The following is a 16,220-nucleotide window of genomic DNA, read 5'->3' as shown; positions in this document are numbered from 1 at the left end:
TTTTAATTTGAAAAATTAAGTGCTGACCTAGATAGACTAGGGTAAGTGTGCAATTAGATACTTATAGTAGGCCTTTTAAACTAATTAATTGAGGTTTATTTTGTTTCTGTGCCACAACCTCCCTTATATGTATGAAAATCTCATAAAACTAATTGGAAAGCAGTTCTTACTTCCAAAGATGCATAAATACATCGAAGGTTAAACTGCAGTAGGAGGGAGGTTTGTCATTTACTTAAAAGAGATTAACTTTGCATAAATTGAAAAGATATGTTGATATGGACATTTGTCTTTGAGTAATTAATATAATCCTGTTATATTCCTAAATCTACAAAGTCTATGGGGATACTTGTGGTGATTTTTGACACTGAAAATAAATGATTAAACTTGGAGAATCAGAGAAAGGAATTGAGAATGAGACTTTTTGAACATCTAGAGGATTTTGAGTATATCCTGAAGTGGGAGAGAAATAGAGGACAGAGATGCTTAGTTCAGGTTAAAAACATGGCATTGTTTTGCTGGAGAACATTAACCACTGGCAGATCTCTGTATAACTTATAGAAAAACGTCCTGTGAAAAAGTTGAGAGACAATACAAACAAGAATTTTCTTAATAAGAACTCTGAGTAGTAGATAAGAGTATGCTGAAAAGAACGAAGTCCAAATGTTTTGATTTGAGGAAACATGCTAAATATCTCTTCTTAGCATCGCATTGACAGACTTCAAAGGTTACTCAATGGTTTCAAGTGACACAATACCCCTTTTCCCTGCAAGGTTAAGAGAACTGTCTGATGTAGCGAAAACACAAGTTGAAGCTCTGGAGGCACGCCAGCAATACAGAGATAAAGAAGTGGAATCTCTTAGAATGCAAATTTTAGATTATCAGGTAAAATTCAACCTTTAATTACACTGCTGTTTGGATATATTTTTTCCTGGAGTGAGAATAAATGAATTAGAAGACTTCAAAAGTATTTCAGAAGGATCTTTGCAAGCTGGTCCTTGTAGTTGCCATACCCTTTCAAGATTTCTATATTACATTAATTATTCCCTTCTTCATTTATTCCATTTCTAGCTGGGTAGCTATGACAGATCCTGAGCTTTTTTCCATGTTGTTTAGGTAATATTTCTTCCTGTATGATTAATAGTCAATGGTCAGTATTTAAATACAATGTCAGGAAAGTTTGGTCATTTTTTACAAGACAAGAAAAGACCTGAAGATTTGCAGTAGACTTGTTATTAGCTGAAACAGTTTATTGGGATTTGGTTTCGTCTTCTAGAATGGTTTGAGTCCTTAAATCCAACACCTGTGTCAGCTTTTACATTACCATATTTTCTAAGTTTAGGTATAGATTTCTTCCTCAGTTTCTAGTATTTTGGAAAGAGAGTTTTTAAGATCAGTATCTGAAAAGGTGTACTTCTAAAATGTGGTTGTAGAAACAGCAGTGGAAAAAGTAAAAAGCTGTTAAAGGCTAGTTCTTACTCTTCTCTGTGAAATAAAATACATGCAATATATAAAATTAAAAATGACACTGCATATAATAAATAATATAAAATAAATACAAAATAAAAATATAAAATAAACTGTGCTAGCATATTCAAAATGAAAAATAAATTTGTTCTATGAATTTTGTTCTTAGGCGCAGTCAGATGAAAAAGCAGTTATTGCAAAACTGCATCAAGATATCATAGCCCTTCAAGGTAGTGAATCTGTTGCTGTAGGCAAATTGGAAACACTTAAATTGAAACTACAGAAGATGGAGATCCAAAATCTACGTTTAGAGCAGAAGCTTGATGAGAGAGATCAAGCCTTATATTTTACCCGACTGGAAGGAAGAAATAGAGCCAAACATCTGCAACAGACAGTTCAATCTTTGCGGCGACAGTTTAGTGGTGCTCTGCCTTTAGCACAGCAAGAAAAATTCTCTAAAACAATGATTCAGCTACAGAATGACAAACTGAAGATCCTGGAAGAAGTTCAACATGCCCAGCAGGAGCGTCGAAATGCAGAAAACAGAACATTAGAGCTGGAGTTAAAACTGAAAAGTTTAGAAGAATTAGTAAGTGCATTGAAGGATACAAGAGGAGCTCAAAAGGTTTGTGATTTTACAACTTTGAATAGCTTTGTTCATCTGATCTGCATTTAAATTACATTTCAGTTTAGCTTGTTCTCTAAATATCTGTTTCAATGTAGAACTTAATTATTTCAAAATAAACTTTGTTAGAATGGGAAACTGGTAATTTTTTGTTTTCCATAAAATCAATGCAGTCAGATTTACTAATTTGCTTTTGTGCCCAATTAAGTCACATAGGAGCTAGAGGCTAACTAGGAATGCAGTTACATTAATTTGAATTAAATTCTGAATTTAATTAAATAATGAATTAAATTAAATTAAACAGAGAATAGCATTCTGAAGTGCTGTTCCATGAGCTAGCATTGAAATCTTCACTACAAATCCATGTCATTCTAAATAAATCTAGGGGCAATAATTTAGCAGTATCATCAGAAATGTTACTATAATCATGTAATTATACTTACTCATATCTATTGTAAACAATGTTGCCCTGAAATTTGAATAAGTCTTTCTCACTTCTCTTCGAGATCACTGGGTATTATATAATATGATTATATCTATTTTGACTAAAGTCTGCATGCAAACAATCAACGATTTTAATGCTCTGGGCATGTTTTAGTTTTAAATCAGTTTTCAGATATTTTTCTAGAGCATTTTGACATAAATATATCTGTTATTCTTAGTACATGTGCATTTTTGAATACATACAGTGCTTAATGGTTTTGAAAATCTTCTGCTCTTTTAGAAAAAACAAACCAAACTTCTTGCATGCTTTTTTTTGTTCCATCTGGACAGGTGCATAGGGTAGGCTATAACTTTAGGTCATTTGAAAATTGTTTGCAAAGCACTTCTGTCAGTGAGGGAGAAACCTGTTGCCACTCCAATGGTCTGCTGCACTTATCAGTCATTCCTCTTGCAGTTTCATATGCTTGCCATGCTTGCTAACTCAAGAAAAGTGAAGAAGCTGAAAAAAGCAGAAAGATTGTCTTCCTGTTGGTTTGATAAGTGCCATACTGCCTCAGAGTGAAGCTGCATCTATTGGCCTGTGGTAAATTATAATATACCACGTTTTATTTATTGCTAGGTAATTGAATGGCATATGAAGATGGAAGAACTCCATCTGCAGGAACTTAAACTCAATCGAGAATTAGTCAAGCAAAAGGAAGAGGTGAAATATTTGTGTAATATCATTTCGGAATATGAACGTACAATCAATAATTTGGAAGAAGAAATTGTGCAGCAGAACAAGGTATGTATTTCTGCATGCTATTCGAAAAGCAGCATATTCCTTATTTTACTAAGTGATTTTCCTAACTTTTTAACATGGATGTTTATATCTTGGTTTCATAATTCTTTTTAATAGCACACATTTGAGTATTTTACTTTTTGGTAACTCTTCTGTTGAAGTTGGTTATAAAATTTCTATTGCCTTCAATAAATAAACTGCCTTTATCAAACATATTACAGTTTCATGAGGAAAGGCAAATGGCTTGGGACCAGAGGGAAGTGGAACTGCAACGCCAATTAGACCTGTATGATCATCAACAAAATAAAATATTTAGCACTGCTTTAAAGGTACATGCACTGAAGTAACTAAAAATAGACTCATAGGCATGTTTTTTGGAGCTGTCAGATTACATGAATATGAATCTTTCTGTGCAGTTAGAAGAGGCTACAGGCTCAGTTCCAGACCCTAGTTTACCAATCGCACAACAACTTGAGTTGGCTTTAAGAAAGATTCAGGAGCATGTTGGAACAATCCTGGAAACTAGAGCAACCTGCAGGTCACTGGAGGAGGTAATTAAATATATAAATTATCCTATAAAGTAACAAAGTTTGTATTTCTATGCCTGGTACTTTTTTTCCCCTATAATAAATATCCTTTTTTAAATGTCACTTAGATATATTTAACCCAGAGAAAATGTAAATAATATAATCACACCATGAATAAAATTAAATACTTTTTCCATTGGAACAAATTATTGAGAATTTTCTACTGTTTTTATTCTTCCATTTAGTAGGGTAAGATGTTCTTACTGTACAAAATTCCATTGATTAAAGCTAGTTAAACTTAGCAAGTGTTACATTAAATTTAACAAGTAGCAAAGTAGCATACCAACATACTTTTATCTTGGGTTAGTAAATTGCTATTCTGTTACAGAAGATACATTGTACTAAAGGGCTCTAGAGAAATTTGTAAAACACAGGTGTCTTAGTTTGGTAGCACAAAATCAGTTGCTTTTGGTGTCTTGTGCCAAGCAAAAGACAAGGTAATGATATTCTGGGACTTTTCTACGCTTAATGGTAATCCTATACAGACAGAACCCAGTGCAAAGCATTTTGTGGTTATAAGTCCATTTAGACAAATCTTTCTGGTACATTTTTAAAAAGTAAGATCTTCTTGCAGTTTTTGAATTCTGGAAATGCAACGATTGCCTTTCATTGTAGAAATTAAAAGAAAAGGAAACCGCTCTGTGGAAAGCTGAACAAAATGTTTTATCAAGAGACAAAGTTATAAATGAACTAAGACTTCGATTACCTGCATCACCAGAAGAGAAAATAATGGCTGAATTAGGCAAAGGAGAAGATGACCCAGAGTACCATCATGCCATTAAAATTGCTCATCAAACCATTGCAAATATGCAAGCAAGATTAAATCAAAAGGAGGAAGTGTTGAAAAGATACCAACATATGCTTGCTAAAGCAAGAGAGGTAGTTAAACTTTTTGGATAAAATTTCTTCCATTTTTAAGTTATTTTAGTTGATTCTCTGTTTTCACATTGCTAGTGAAATCTAAAATAAGTTTCTGAGCTCAGATATAACAGAACAGAGACAATTTGTTATTTTTTATGTGAGAGGTTCACATAGAACTTTTTAGCCTGTTATAGTAAGAGAACTGCTTGATCCAAGAGTTTATGTATCTGATGTCTGTCTAGGAATTAAAGTAGTGTGACAGGAAGAAAACTAAAATTCTGCCATGAGAAGTGGTACGTCGTGTATTTCTATGGGATTTTTCAGTACTTGCAAGAGTAAGTTGCGCTGTATCTGGACTGTATCTGATAGATATTTGGAAGATAGAGGAAAGACATTTATGGAAAATATGCTTCTTAAAGCATATTTTAAATTAAAGCATTTTTAAAAGCATAAACAGTGTATCTAAGCATATTTTATATTGCTTAAGCATAATTAATACTGGTTTTTTATATATCCATAAAGCATATTTTAAAGCATAAACCTTTTGTCTCAGAGGTACTTCAAGACTAAACATGCATCAGTTTTAGTGTGTTTGGATCAGGAGCACATTTCCAAAGCAGACTTTCTATCATATTCACTTAGTGTGCTTTGATTAACATGTGTAGCTATTTCTTCAATCTGTAGAGTAATGCTGAGCAATGAGTGAATAAACAGCTTGAAGGCACTGTTGTTTCATGACTTTCTGTGATAGTGTACATCCAGTAGAGTTATACTTTTATTTTGAACTAACAGGAACAAGAGGAAATAGCAAAGAAGCATGAGGAAGACCTAAGAGTTCTACACCAGAAGTTAGATTTGCACACTGACAATTCCCTTAATAAATTCAAAGAGACTGCTTTGGTGAGTTATGTGTATTTGTGGGATTAGTGAAGTTGTTCCTATGTTTTTTAATTTGTTGGTGAAAAGAACAGTTTTGCAGTCAAAAGTAAGTAATAATTGATGACAGGAAAAAGAAACGCGTGATTGATACAGTTATTGTATTGTTCTTGAGAGAATTCACATGAGATGGATTAGAAGTCATGTATAAGAAACCAAAGTTACCACCTCAGTCCCTATTTTTGATATCATCTTTACGGAGACTTCTAGGAGAGAGAGTTATATCTTGTTTTCTATTCATCTCATTCAATCTATATTTATATTAAACTATCCCATTTCAATATGAAATTTCTCTCTACACTTTATGATAAGGTGAAACCTGTTTTAACTGGTTATTCTGTTGATCATTAGATGCACAAAATTCTTTTCAAACCAGTGTGACTGGTTTCTCTGTGAACTAAGAATCACATCTCAGTAAATAAATGTATTAGCTATGAATGCTTAGGTATATTTAGGATTGAGTTAAAAATGCATCACTAATGGTAATCTTTAATTTAAGGCTTAAAGTGTTTATCATGTGCATTTGCTCTATTTTACAGGAATTAGGGAAAAAGTCTTCTTTATCACTTTCCAACAGCAAATATTTTCACCGCTTAGAGCAAACTGTAGCCGAACAGGATAATTCTCTTGCTTCACTTGTTGGAAAATTAAAGAAAACATCATCTGATTTGGAGAAACAAAAACAAATTACTATAATGAAAATCAATGAGTTTGAGACTATCAGAGTCCAGTAAGTTTTTAGACTGTTAATGTAAGTCACAACCTGGAGTGGATCAAGTCAGTTATGTTTTGCTGCTACAGGACTGATCTATCAAATTGAACATATTTTTGCTGAATTTAAGGTTTAACTGAAAAAAACTAACTCAAAAGCATTAGTATAGTTGGTAACTATAAGTTAATTTTAATCTGTAGCCCTTCACTGGGGATAATACTGAAAAACTGTGGCTTGGAAAAGTGCCTTTCAGTTGTTAGCTTTGTGCCATTCAGTGGAAAAGTATTTGAGGAGTCTTGGTAAGAAAGTTATTTTTAAGTTACTGTATTATCTGCTGTGTTGTGTTTTGTTGTTTTTCTCCCCCTGATAAATCTGTTTGGGTTTGCTGCTGACCAGTTTAAACTCATGAAAATTTAGCTGGTGTTTAAAAGGAGAAAAGTATGATGAGTTCTTTGCTGTTTCCAAATCTAAGTGTCATTTGTTTTAATAATAATAAAAAATATAAATCATGTCCTATGTTACTTATTTGGAATTTGTTAATTATTGCAGTATACCCTATTAATGCTTATTTTTTATTAGGCTTCAGGAAAAGCACACAGTTGATATGGAACAAATAAAACATGAAGCAAATGAATTGAGGAATATATTATCTCAGAAGGAGAAGGAATTAGCAAATGTAAAAGCTGAACTAGAGGTCCAAAAAGAAGCAAATAACAGAGCACCCACAGCAACACTGAAAAACCTGGTGGAACAGCTGAAGAGCCAGTTAGCCATAAAAGAGAACCAGCACAAAGTTAGTTAACAAAAATTAATCTCCATGCCACTTAAATGTTTACTGTTTCTCAATGTTTAAGAATTCTTTGTGTAGTTGAGCAGGAGATAGAATATAATTGCATAATAGACCACGGTAAAATATAATTGCCTTTTCTTGTTTTTTAGCAGCATCTTCACTTAAAAAAAATTCAATTAATTACTTTCAGGCTTTGAGTAAAGCACTTCTGGAACTCCGAGCAGAAATGACTGCTAATGCTGAACAGCAGATTATTTCTGCTGCATCACAAAAAGAGGCATATATGAATGTCCAGGAGATTGTTGACAGAGAAACAAAGGGGCTTACGGTGAGTACTAGGTAGCATCGTTGTACTGCTTTGTTGTATGGTTGATAACCCTGATTTGTGGGTTTTGCTGGTTTGTTTGTTTTCTTCTAGACACAGATAGAGGAATTGAATAATCAGATTACAAAGCTTACAGACAACCTTAAAATAAGTAAAACCAAGGAAACTTCTTTGTCTGATGAAAGGGATGAGTTGAACCAAGAACTTCAGAGCAAACAAAAAGCATTTGCTAAAATATCGAGGGAAAAAAATGAAATGGAAAAAGAAAATGAAGAACTGAAGAACCGTATTAGGAGACTGAGCAGTAGCATTCAGGTAGAAGTGATTTTTCAAACTGTTTCATGTTGGTCCAGTTTCTGTATAGATGTGCTGGTTTGGGGGGAAAAGATTAAGTCTTTTTGGCTTCTCCTGACTTACAAGAGAATCATCTAATTATTTTTTAAGAGTTATACCTGCTGCTGATTATTCAGTTCAGAGTGCAAAGTTATGTTCCAATACTATAATACTTTAAAGATAATTTTAAAAACATCATTGAGGTTCTAAACAAATTCTACAAACTTGGAATTTAAAATCCTTATTTTTTTACTTGAGAAAAAAAACAACTTAGGTAACAATTACTAAACTTGAAGTTTGTAAAAATTTGTAATTTTTCAGAGCAAAGTTGATGAACAAAATCTGATAGATGTGCTTCAGAAAAAAATTAAAAAGTTGGAGAGTGAACTTGAGACAAAGTGTGAAGAAACAGAAAAAAAAGGTGTAAGAGAAGACAAGGTATGTGATATTTATATCGTGGCATTGAAGACATCAGCAGCCTAGATCATCAAGGCAGTTCTACTCTCCCAGTTGCTTCTAAAACCAGTCAACCAAACTTGACCAGAAGAAAAGCAATTTCATGGCTGCAACTTCTTCATGTTCCCATGGTCTTTGTTACTGCTCTTGTTACTTAGTACTGGTATATTAATGTTTTCCTGCCTTTTTTGTAGAATTAAACATCCATTAAAAATCTTAGAAAAGTAAGATTTTGTAGGTAGCAGTTAAATTTATTATGTAAGTGCTGTCAAATGTGCCTCTGTGAAATCGATGCAATGGTAAAAACACAAAGTAATTAGGAGCAAAAGAGTGAATCCTAAAAGGGATGATATCTATAAGTGATTATCCTTCACAATAGTGATCTCCACATACAAGAGGTTCTGAGCAATTGGAGTTGTGTTAATTTACCAGTTGTTTGGTTTTTTCCTTGTTACTACTTCGGTAACTAATTAGCAGCTTCTCATACTAATCATAAAGTATACTGGAATATTACAGCATGCTTGTATAATGACATTCAGACTAGTTATGATATTAAGTATTATTCTGGGACTGGACTTATGGATCCACTGAATTTGAAATGTTTTAAATACCTGTTGCTTTGTGTCTAGAGGTATTTTTCTCACACTTAGCATGTATTTTTCCTGTTTTCTGAGATTTTCCTTTCCTTCCTTTCCTTAGTAGCAGTAACTGTTTAGAAAAAAGACAGACAACGAAGTACAGGGGACAACTGGAGAAGGGAAAATTCCAATTAAAAATAAACAAACAAACAAAACCCCAAACCAAACCAAAATTGCTTACAGGAATATTGACTGTGATCTTTCAGTAGCCGTTTGCAATGCCATAGGTACTGGTTTTAACCAATGTATAATTTATAGTTACTGAATTGTTAACTCTAAGTAGAGATTCCATTTCTCATAGGAAAAAAAGCTGTGCAGAAGACAGAAAATGTTTTAAATAAGCCCCTGGAGAGCTGCAGAAGACAGATAATATTTTAAATAGGCAGAGAAAACCCCCTGCTTTTTCTTAAATCTGTCTAATGTGTAATTCAAAGTAAATGGATAGATTGCACTGGCACCTCTAATTTCATAAAAGGTGTCACTCCTTTTTTTGTAAAATGACTATTAAAAGCTAAGGAAGAATTTGGTAACAGCATTAAACTGTATTACCTTTATATACTTTACACAGCATATCCTGCCAAACCTGCTATTTAGCTGTGGTAAATCATACATGCCTGCTATGGCTTCCTGGTTTAAACTGATAAATGAAGAATATATTATTTAGTTTTCTAATGTGTTTTCTTGTTTTACTTCAAGAAAAAAACTCAAAAGGATATACATAATTTGCTTATGTTCTTCACAGACCCCCAAGGAGGAAATAATTAGATGGGAAGAAGGTAAAAAATGGCAAATGAGAATGGAAGGACTCCGGAACAAACTAAGGGAAAAGGAAAAAGAGGCAGATGCTTTATCCAAACAGTTAAATACATTGAAGGAAATTTATACAAAGTGAGTTGGTTTTAATCGATTCAGCTACAAAATGATGACATAAGGGAAATCTAAATATGATTTTCATGTAATAGTTATTGCAGTTTGTTGTGTTTATAAGATAGATGGTGAGAATTTGACGTTGCTATTGAGATTAAAAGGATTAGTTAATTTCCAAGCAGCAGACTACTTACTTCTCTAGTATCATTTCCCTTGTAGAAGCAAACCACCTTTATTAGAAGAAACTGTATCAAAATAAAATTAATTTAAGTCCTTTATTATGCTTCCTGTCTTAGGATTCTGTTATTCTCATAATGCAAATAACAGCTTTAGGAAGACAGGCTGTTTCTCACCTCTGTGTTATTTAATCAGGCTGCTAGGATCACTCTCGAGGACAAAACACAATGCAGAAAGAATCGTGCCTTGCAGAATATACCACCTAAGGAGTCTTTCTGCTGTGCCTTTTGCAACCAGACATGCCTGTCTCGTATTGACCTTTTTAGCCACCAGCGCGCTTGTAACAAACGTGGGTAGAGCCCTTCCCAAATCTTCGTTGGCAAAGCCCAGCCATGATGAGGACTGGATGCTGTGCTACTGTTACATGTAATGCTACTGCAGTAGTGACTGTTCTAGGCTTATGAGATGGAAGCCTTTTAACAAAAACAACCATATGTGCAAACCCTCTGCAGGTTTTGCATATTTACTTCGGTACAGTAATAGCAGGGTTTTACTGATAAAAGATGCAGAAGAGAAAAGAAACTGTGATAGTAATTGTAGCTGTTGTTAAATGGTGGATTGAAACTGCTTCAAAATAGCATTTATTCTTAGCAAGTCTTGCATGAATTTCACAGTGAACAAAGGCAAAACCAACAATTGGTTTATGACATGCATGATACTGACTTGATGTTCATTGTTTTTTTCAGGTTTAGGTCGTGTTTTTTTAGTATCTCCATGGTGACCTTGTTAAAAAGAAAAGGGGGTATGGTTCAGTGAGCAAACAAATTGCAAATGTGGATTCTTTAAGACAGGAAATATTTTCTCCTAAAGAAAGCAAGTTAGCAAATAAACTTTTACATGTAAGTTTACTGGATGTTTCAGGACTGAAAAAGAGAAAATTGCTCTGCAGAAGAAACTGAAAACTACTGGTGTCACTGTTGACCGTGTTGTTGGAGTAAGAGCCTCAGAAACTGAAAAAGAAGTGGAAGAACTAAGAAAACGGAACCTAGAGTTAGAAAATGAAGTTGCACACTTGAGGTGAGAGTCTTTTTAAAAGAATCTATAAAAAGCAAAAAAAATCTAAATTAGTAAAAAAATGTGTGGAATGAGATGGTCTCTAAGAGGCCAACTAATTCAGTAAGGAAAAAAAACAGACAGGAGTTTAAAAAATTATTTTTTGAGTATGTGATGAGCAAACTTAAAACTATTTGGGAGCAGTTGTGCATGTTAAGAGAATATGCAGCATTGGTTCATTATTCTAAAAAGCTAAATAATATGAAAAACATGTGGCTCCTATTGTGTAAAATTATAACTACAGTTTAGAGTTGGTGGAAATTACTGAAACTGCTAAGTGCACTTAGGGAGTGTATTCTTAATCAGCGTATTCACTATCACAGTGGATAATGTATCTGAGTAGAAGAGGCTGTACATGTATGTATTGTCCATTCACAGGTGTTAGTTCAAATAGTTTATATGGCTAACATTGATGTAGAATAACTAGCTCAGTAATACTGGAAAATCCAACCTAGAAATCCAGAAGTTCATGGTGTTTTTACCTTAAGGGATGTTTTTCTGCATTAATAGCTGTTTGTTTGTTTTGCCTTGACTTGTTTTTCGATGTAGAACACTGCAAGCAATCCCAAGAGATTCTGTTGTAGAAGATTTACATTTCAAAAACCTATACCTCCAGGAAAAGCTTCATGCATTGCAGAGACAATATTCGAGAGAAACATTTTCGAGACCCTCAGTAAGTTAATAATATAACCATATTACCTAGAGGAAATGCACCAACTTATCAAAAATATTTGTTATCTATTTGGTATTCTCTGTCATTTAGGTGGTTTTATTCAAATGACAGTATTCTAGAACATGATACGAAATACTCAGCTTTTAGTGGTTTTAAAACAGCAAAAGAAACCTAAAAAAGTCCCCCAACCCCAAAACTTATAGTTTCTGTGTTCTATGGGTAGACACTGAAATATTCAGTATTCTAGTATATGTGGAGAAATAAGGAAAATGTATTTTTAAATATATCAGTCTGCAACTGAGAGAATACTTTTATTTTACATATTGATTGAAAATTTAGGATGCACAGAATTTGGGGAAATACTGAGCTGCATTTCAGTTACATTAGGTGGTTTTGTTGTGCTTTTTGTGATTTTTACAAGGTTCATTATATTGCAAGCTTTGCATTATTAAGTTACCTTAGTCTTTCAAGAATAGACTTAACAGTACATTCTAGTTTTCTTTATTTCCTGTTTTATTTTACTGTGTTCTGCTTTTCTTTCATGCTTCACTCTGTCTTCAACTTGAATCAGAGTAGATGTGACCAAACTAAAGTGACCGAATCTGTTCCTATCACTGTCAGTAAACAAAAGTATCTGAATTTCCTTCAAAAGAAATCTGTTTCGAGTAGGGATGAAATGAAACATCAGGCTAATAATAGCATTACTGATGGCAATGAAATAGATGAGGAAGCACACACACAAACCTGCATCATGCATAACAAAGGCCAGGAGGCTACTGCAGATGCAAGCACAGAAGTGTCTCCTGAACAGCATCCTGAAGAGAGTGAGAAATGGAAGGACACAGATTTTTCTACAGAAGTATTGGAAAACAAAAATATAGCTGAATATGATAAAGAGAACTGCAGTGAAAAAGAAGAAAATATAACCCAGTCTGAAAAAGAAAAAGTTAATGAGGAATGTGAAGAAGAGAGCAAGCAAGAAATCTTCAAACAATCAAATGTGGATGAAGAAGAAGGTGTAGAAGAGCCTGATACTGACAGAATGAGCTGCAATCAGTCTGATTCGGGGGAACTTCCTACTCAAGCTAATGACTGTGAAGCAGACAAAATAAATGTGAATAATGAAATTAATCAACACACTGCAGAGAATAAACATGAAAATTACCGAAGCTGTACAGGAAGGGTTGAAACAACCTCAGAATTTTGTGAAATGCCCAAGGTTTGATACTGTAGTGTCCCCCTAGCATTTCTTCAGTATAAATGATAAAGAAATAGAATAGTTTGATTTTGATAAAGCCATGCTCTCTCCTATGCATGCTCTGCAGGGATATTGAAGTCTAGTCATCAAGTGGTCCATAAAGCAAACCTTGTACTTTCATGGTAGGCATGCATGACAACTCACAAGTAAGCTACTGTGAATACTAAAATTTTGATCCAGAGAGTTTACAAAAAACTTCAATGATATATGCAGCTAGCTGATGATCTTCATTCTTTAAGAGACTTATGATATCTTCTTACTTACACTTACTTACTTCTTAGTTAGACTTATACTAAAAAATATGCTTTATTGAAGCAAATACTTTATTCCTGTGGTAAAGTAATAAATCATTAAGTTAATTCCATAATTACATAAGTGAAAAATACTGATTATTATATCATTAAAAGGTTTTACTCTTTACTAGTCAGGCAAAATAATTTACCATATAGTTATGATTTGAATTGGCAATATAAAACATGCAAAGCACTCTTCATGTAATAGAAATTACTAGCCTCCATGGATAAACACTTAAGATTGTAGGAAATAACAAACTAAGAACAAGAGTCACATACTACTGTTCCTGACTTGCTCTGTGATCTCTTTGAGATAACTGAAATGTTTTATGACATATTTACTATCTAAAAAACTATCAGAATACTTCCTTAAAATTAGATGCTGTTCCCAGAAACAGTGTCACAACTTACTACACTCAGTAACTTTTTGGCTTTTAGATTTTGGAATTTATTTCTACCCAATAGTTTGAGAGTTAATTTTGGTTTGACAAAATTTTTACCGGTTTATACTGATTTGTAAACTTCCCTTAACAGTTAAGCAAGCTTAGGAAATGTAAGAGGTGTTAAAGTAGATTAGATCAAAACTGGTGATAATACCATCTTGTTTTATTTCTGTGAAAAATACTAATTATCTGTTGCTCTTAATCAGCTACAACTGATAGTTGTATTGAATTAGTGCATTACCACTTAATAATTTTTTTCCCTTCTCTTTTCTCAAGACATCAGGAATAGGGTCAAGTGATCAGTATCGAAGAGAACAAGAAGTTTTAAAGGAAAATCTAAGATTGTCATCTGAAAATGTTGAGCTAAGATTCCAGCTAGAGCAGGCCAATAAAGATTTGCCAAGACTAAAGGTAACATCTTTTTACCTTTAGTCCCCTTTACTCTGACACAGGTTAGGGAATTGTTTAAAAAGAAATGGATATTTTTTTCTGTACATACTGTAAGTTTTTCATGTTTTTACAGAAGTTGAGAAGGTTGAATTGCTGGTAGAACTGATAGAAAATGTCATTAATATGGGAAAGTGCTTTCTCTTAAATTTTTCAAAGTTAACCAGTTGACATACCAATTGTAATTTTGTTCACCAACTGTTCACGTCAATTTGAGATCTAATTAAATTGCTTATTGCTTTTTTTTTTTTTGGTAGGACCAAGTAGATGACTTAAAAGAAATGTGTGAACTTCTCAAAAAAGAGAAAGCAGATGTTGAACGAAAGCTGGGCAGCTTTAGAGGGGTGAGTATTGTATCAGCATTTTCATCATAATTAAATGAAAATGAAAAGAAAAAGCTCAAAGTTTTATTGAAGCAAAATTACTTGGAATCAAACAAAAGCAAATATTAATTGTTCTTGTTTATTTTATTGATAAACTGCTATAATAAATTAATGAAATGAAGTTAACAGGACCATTAGAAGCACTACAACTACACTTAAATATATACACTATCATGGCCTTATTTTATCACTTGGATTAGTTATCTTCAGAAACATATTTATACAATAAATTTCAGTTACAGCTGTAATAATGAAAATTATATTAGTGTATTTATTTAAATTATTTGACTTGATGCAGATGTTAGAAAGTGTAAGTTATTGCTAGTGAAGGGTTTTGTTTGTTGCACTACACAAGATGACACAGTTAAATTTTACCCCAGCTACTGTTAACTACTTTAATAGAGCAATATTTCAGAAGTTAAAGGAAAAAAAGTCTTCAGCAGTGCCCGATATGTTTCTTGCCCCTAACTTGTCAGACTATTTGTATGACCTTTTAAAGGAAGCTGACTTAATTAAAAGCTCTTCAGTGCCTTTGTAGCTCTTTCAGTATAAAAGGAGAATGAGTTCTGCTTCTGGGTACCTGGAAAAGATAATTTTCCATTCTTTCACTCAAACCTTGCGTGAACTGCTTCTTTATTTTTTCTTCTTGTGCAGTGGTAATTTTTGGACAAGGCAATTCAGTTTATGAAACTGTTGTATGCAAGGGTTCTGAGAAGGCAGCAAATTTTGTTCTTTTCTTTCCTTTTCAGGCACCAAGATGTGACAGGTTTTTAACTCTGTTGTGTACCAACACAAACCTCCTAATCCTTCCAATTATTTTAGAAAAGAAAAATAAGTAATTTTTACTTCTGAGACTTGGTTGCTATATAGATTTATGTGGAGCTCCAGGGAATAAAATATTCCCTATTTTACACTGTACTATGCTCCTTTCTTAGAAAGAAAAGGAGGTACCTCATGGGCCTGGAACTAGAGTCAGCATCTTTAAATTATTATTGCTGAGGAAATCACTACAAAAATGATGAAAAAATAAGTGGTTTTGAAGACTCTTTAACAGCTTTTCTAACTCATCAATTAATGTAGTGAAAGAAGAAAAATGGAGAAATTACAAGATTTTCCCCCACATTTATTTATTTATCATTCTTCAAGAAGAATATATGCCTTTGGAAAGGGAGATCTATACTTTAAAATGTAGTTCTCCTGTGACTTTAACTCAGCAGAAGTAGGGTTGCTAAAAAACAGCCCTCTTTTCCTCCCTCAAGCTCCCAGCCATTCTTCTCTTCCAGTCCTCCCAACAGTATTAGCATTTAAACAATTGCACAGTCTTTTGGACTGGGGAATTGGTCTACAAGAAAAGCTAAAAATTAAGCAGTTCTTTGATTTATTTTTCTAATGTTTCAGTTTAGTTCATAAAGTACAGCAGATTTTGAGACTTAACTGCAGCTTTCTTGGGTAACATAGAAAATGCAGGAGCTGATACGTTGACTTTGGGGGTGAAAATATTATTAGACATTTTGGGGAACTAAGCATGCAAGGAATTCTAGGGTTCAAGTTATACCAAAATAATGCATCATTTTTTTTTGAGTTGCAATGGGAAAATAAGCAATAAAGTAAGAT

The 16,220-nt window shown here is 33.3% G+C and overlaps 1 protein-coding gene across 9 annotated transcripts in view; it reads left to right on the top strand.

Moving 5' to 3' along the window:
• The window catches only part of CEP290 (centrosomal protein 290), a 55,341-nt gene that overhangs the window by 31,010 nt on the left and 8,111 nt on the right, over window positions 1-16,220 (top strand). For 7 of the 9 annotated variants that reach the window (XM_032687506.1, XM_032687503.1, XM_032687504.1 and 4 more), the window contains 18 exons: window positions 771-882; window positions 1,634-2,089; window positions 3,153-3,317; window positions 3,536-3,643; window positions 3,731-3,865; window positions 4,517-4,780; window positions 5,555-5,662; window positions 6,238-6,428; window positions 6,990-7,203; window positions 7,391-7,528; window positions 7,619-7,840; window positions 8,180-8,296; window positions 9,695-9,840; window positions 10,918-11,073; window positions 11,659-11,782; window positions 12,354-13,001; window positions 14,053-14,187; window positions 14,481-14,567. In XM_032687506.1, the coding sequence (XP_032543397.1) occupies window positions 771-882; window positions 1,634-2,089; window positions 3,153-3,317; window positions 3,536-3,643; window positions 3,731-3,865; window positions 4,517-4,780; window positions 5,555-5,662; window positions 6,238-6,428; window positions 6,990-7,203; window positions 7,391-7,528; window positions 7,619-7,840; window positions 8,180-8,296; window positions 9,695-9,840; window positions 10,918-11,073; window positions 11,659-11,782; window positions 12,354-13,001; window positions 14,053-14,187; window positions 14,481-14,567 (3,526 nt within the window). Of the gene's footprint in view, window positions 1-770; window positions 883-1,633; window positions 2,090-3,152; window positions 3,318-3,535; window positions 3,644-3,730; window positions 3,866-4,516; window positions 4,781-5,554; window positions 5,663-6,237; window positions 6,429-6,989; window positions 7,204-7,390; window positions 7,529-7,618; window positions 7,841-8,179; window positions 8,297-9,694; window positions 9,841-10,917; window positions 11,074-11,658; window positions 11,783-12,353; window positions 13,002-14,052; window positions 14,188-14,480; window positions 14,568-16,220 lie in introns of those variants that run through there. The other 2 variants (XM_032687510.1, XM_032687511.1) reach the window with 2 other exon arrangements.

This window comes from Chiroxiphia lanceolata, chromosome 5 (genome assembly GCF_009829145.1).
Source record: "Chiroxiphia lanceolata isolate bChiLan1 chromosome 5, bChiLan1.pri, whole genome shotgun sequence".
Lineage (NCBI taxonomy): Eukaryota > Metazoa > Chordata > Aves > Passeriformes > Pipridae > Chiroxiphia > Chiroxiphia lanceolata.
Note: the sequence above shows the minus strand (reverse complement) of the source record. Positions and strands in the feature narration are given on the sequence as shown.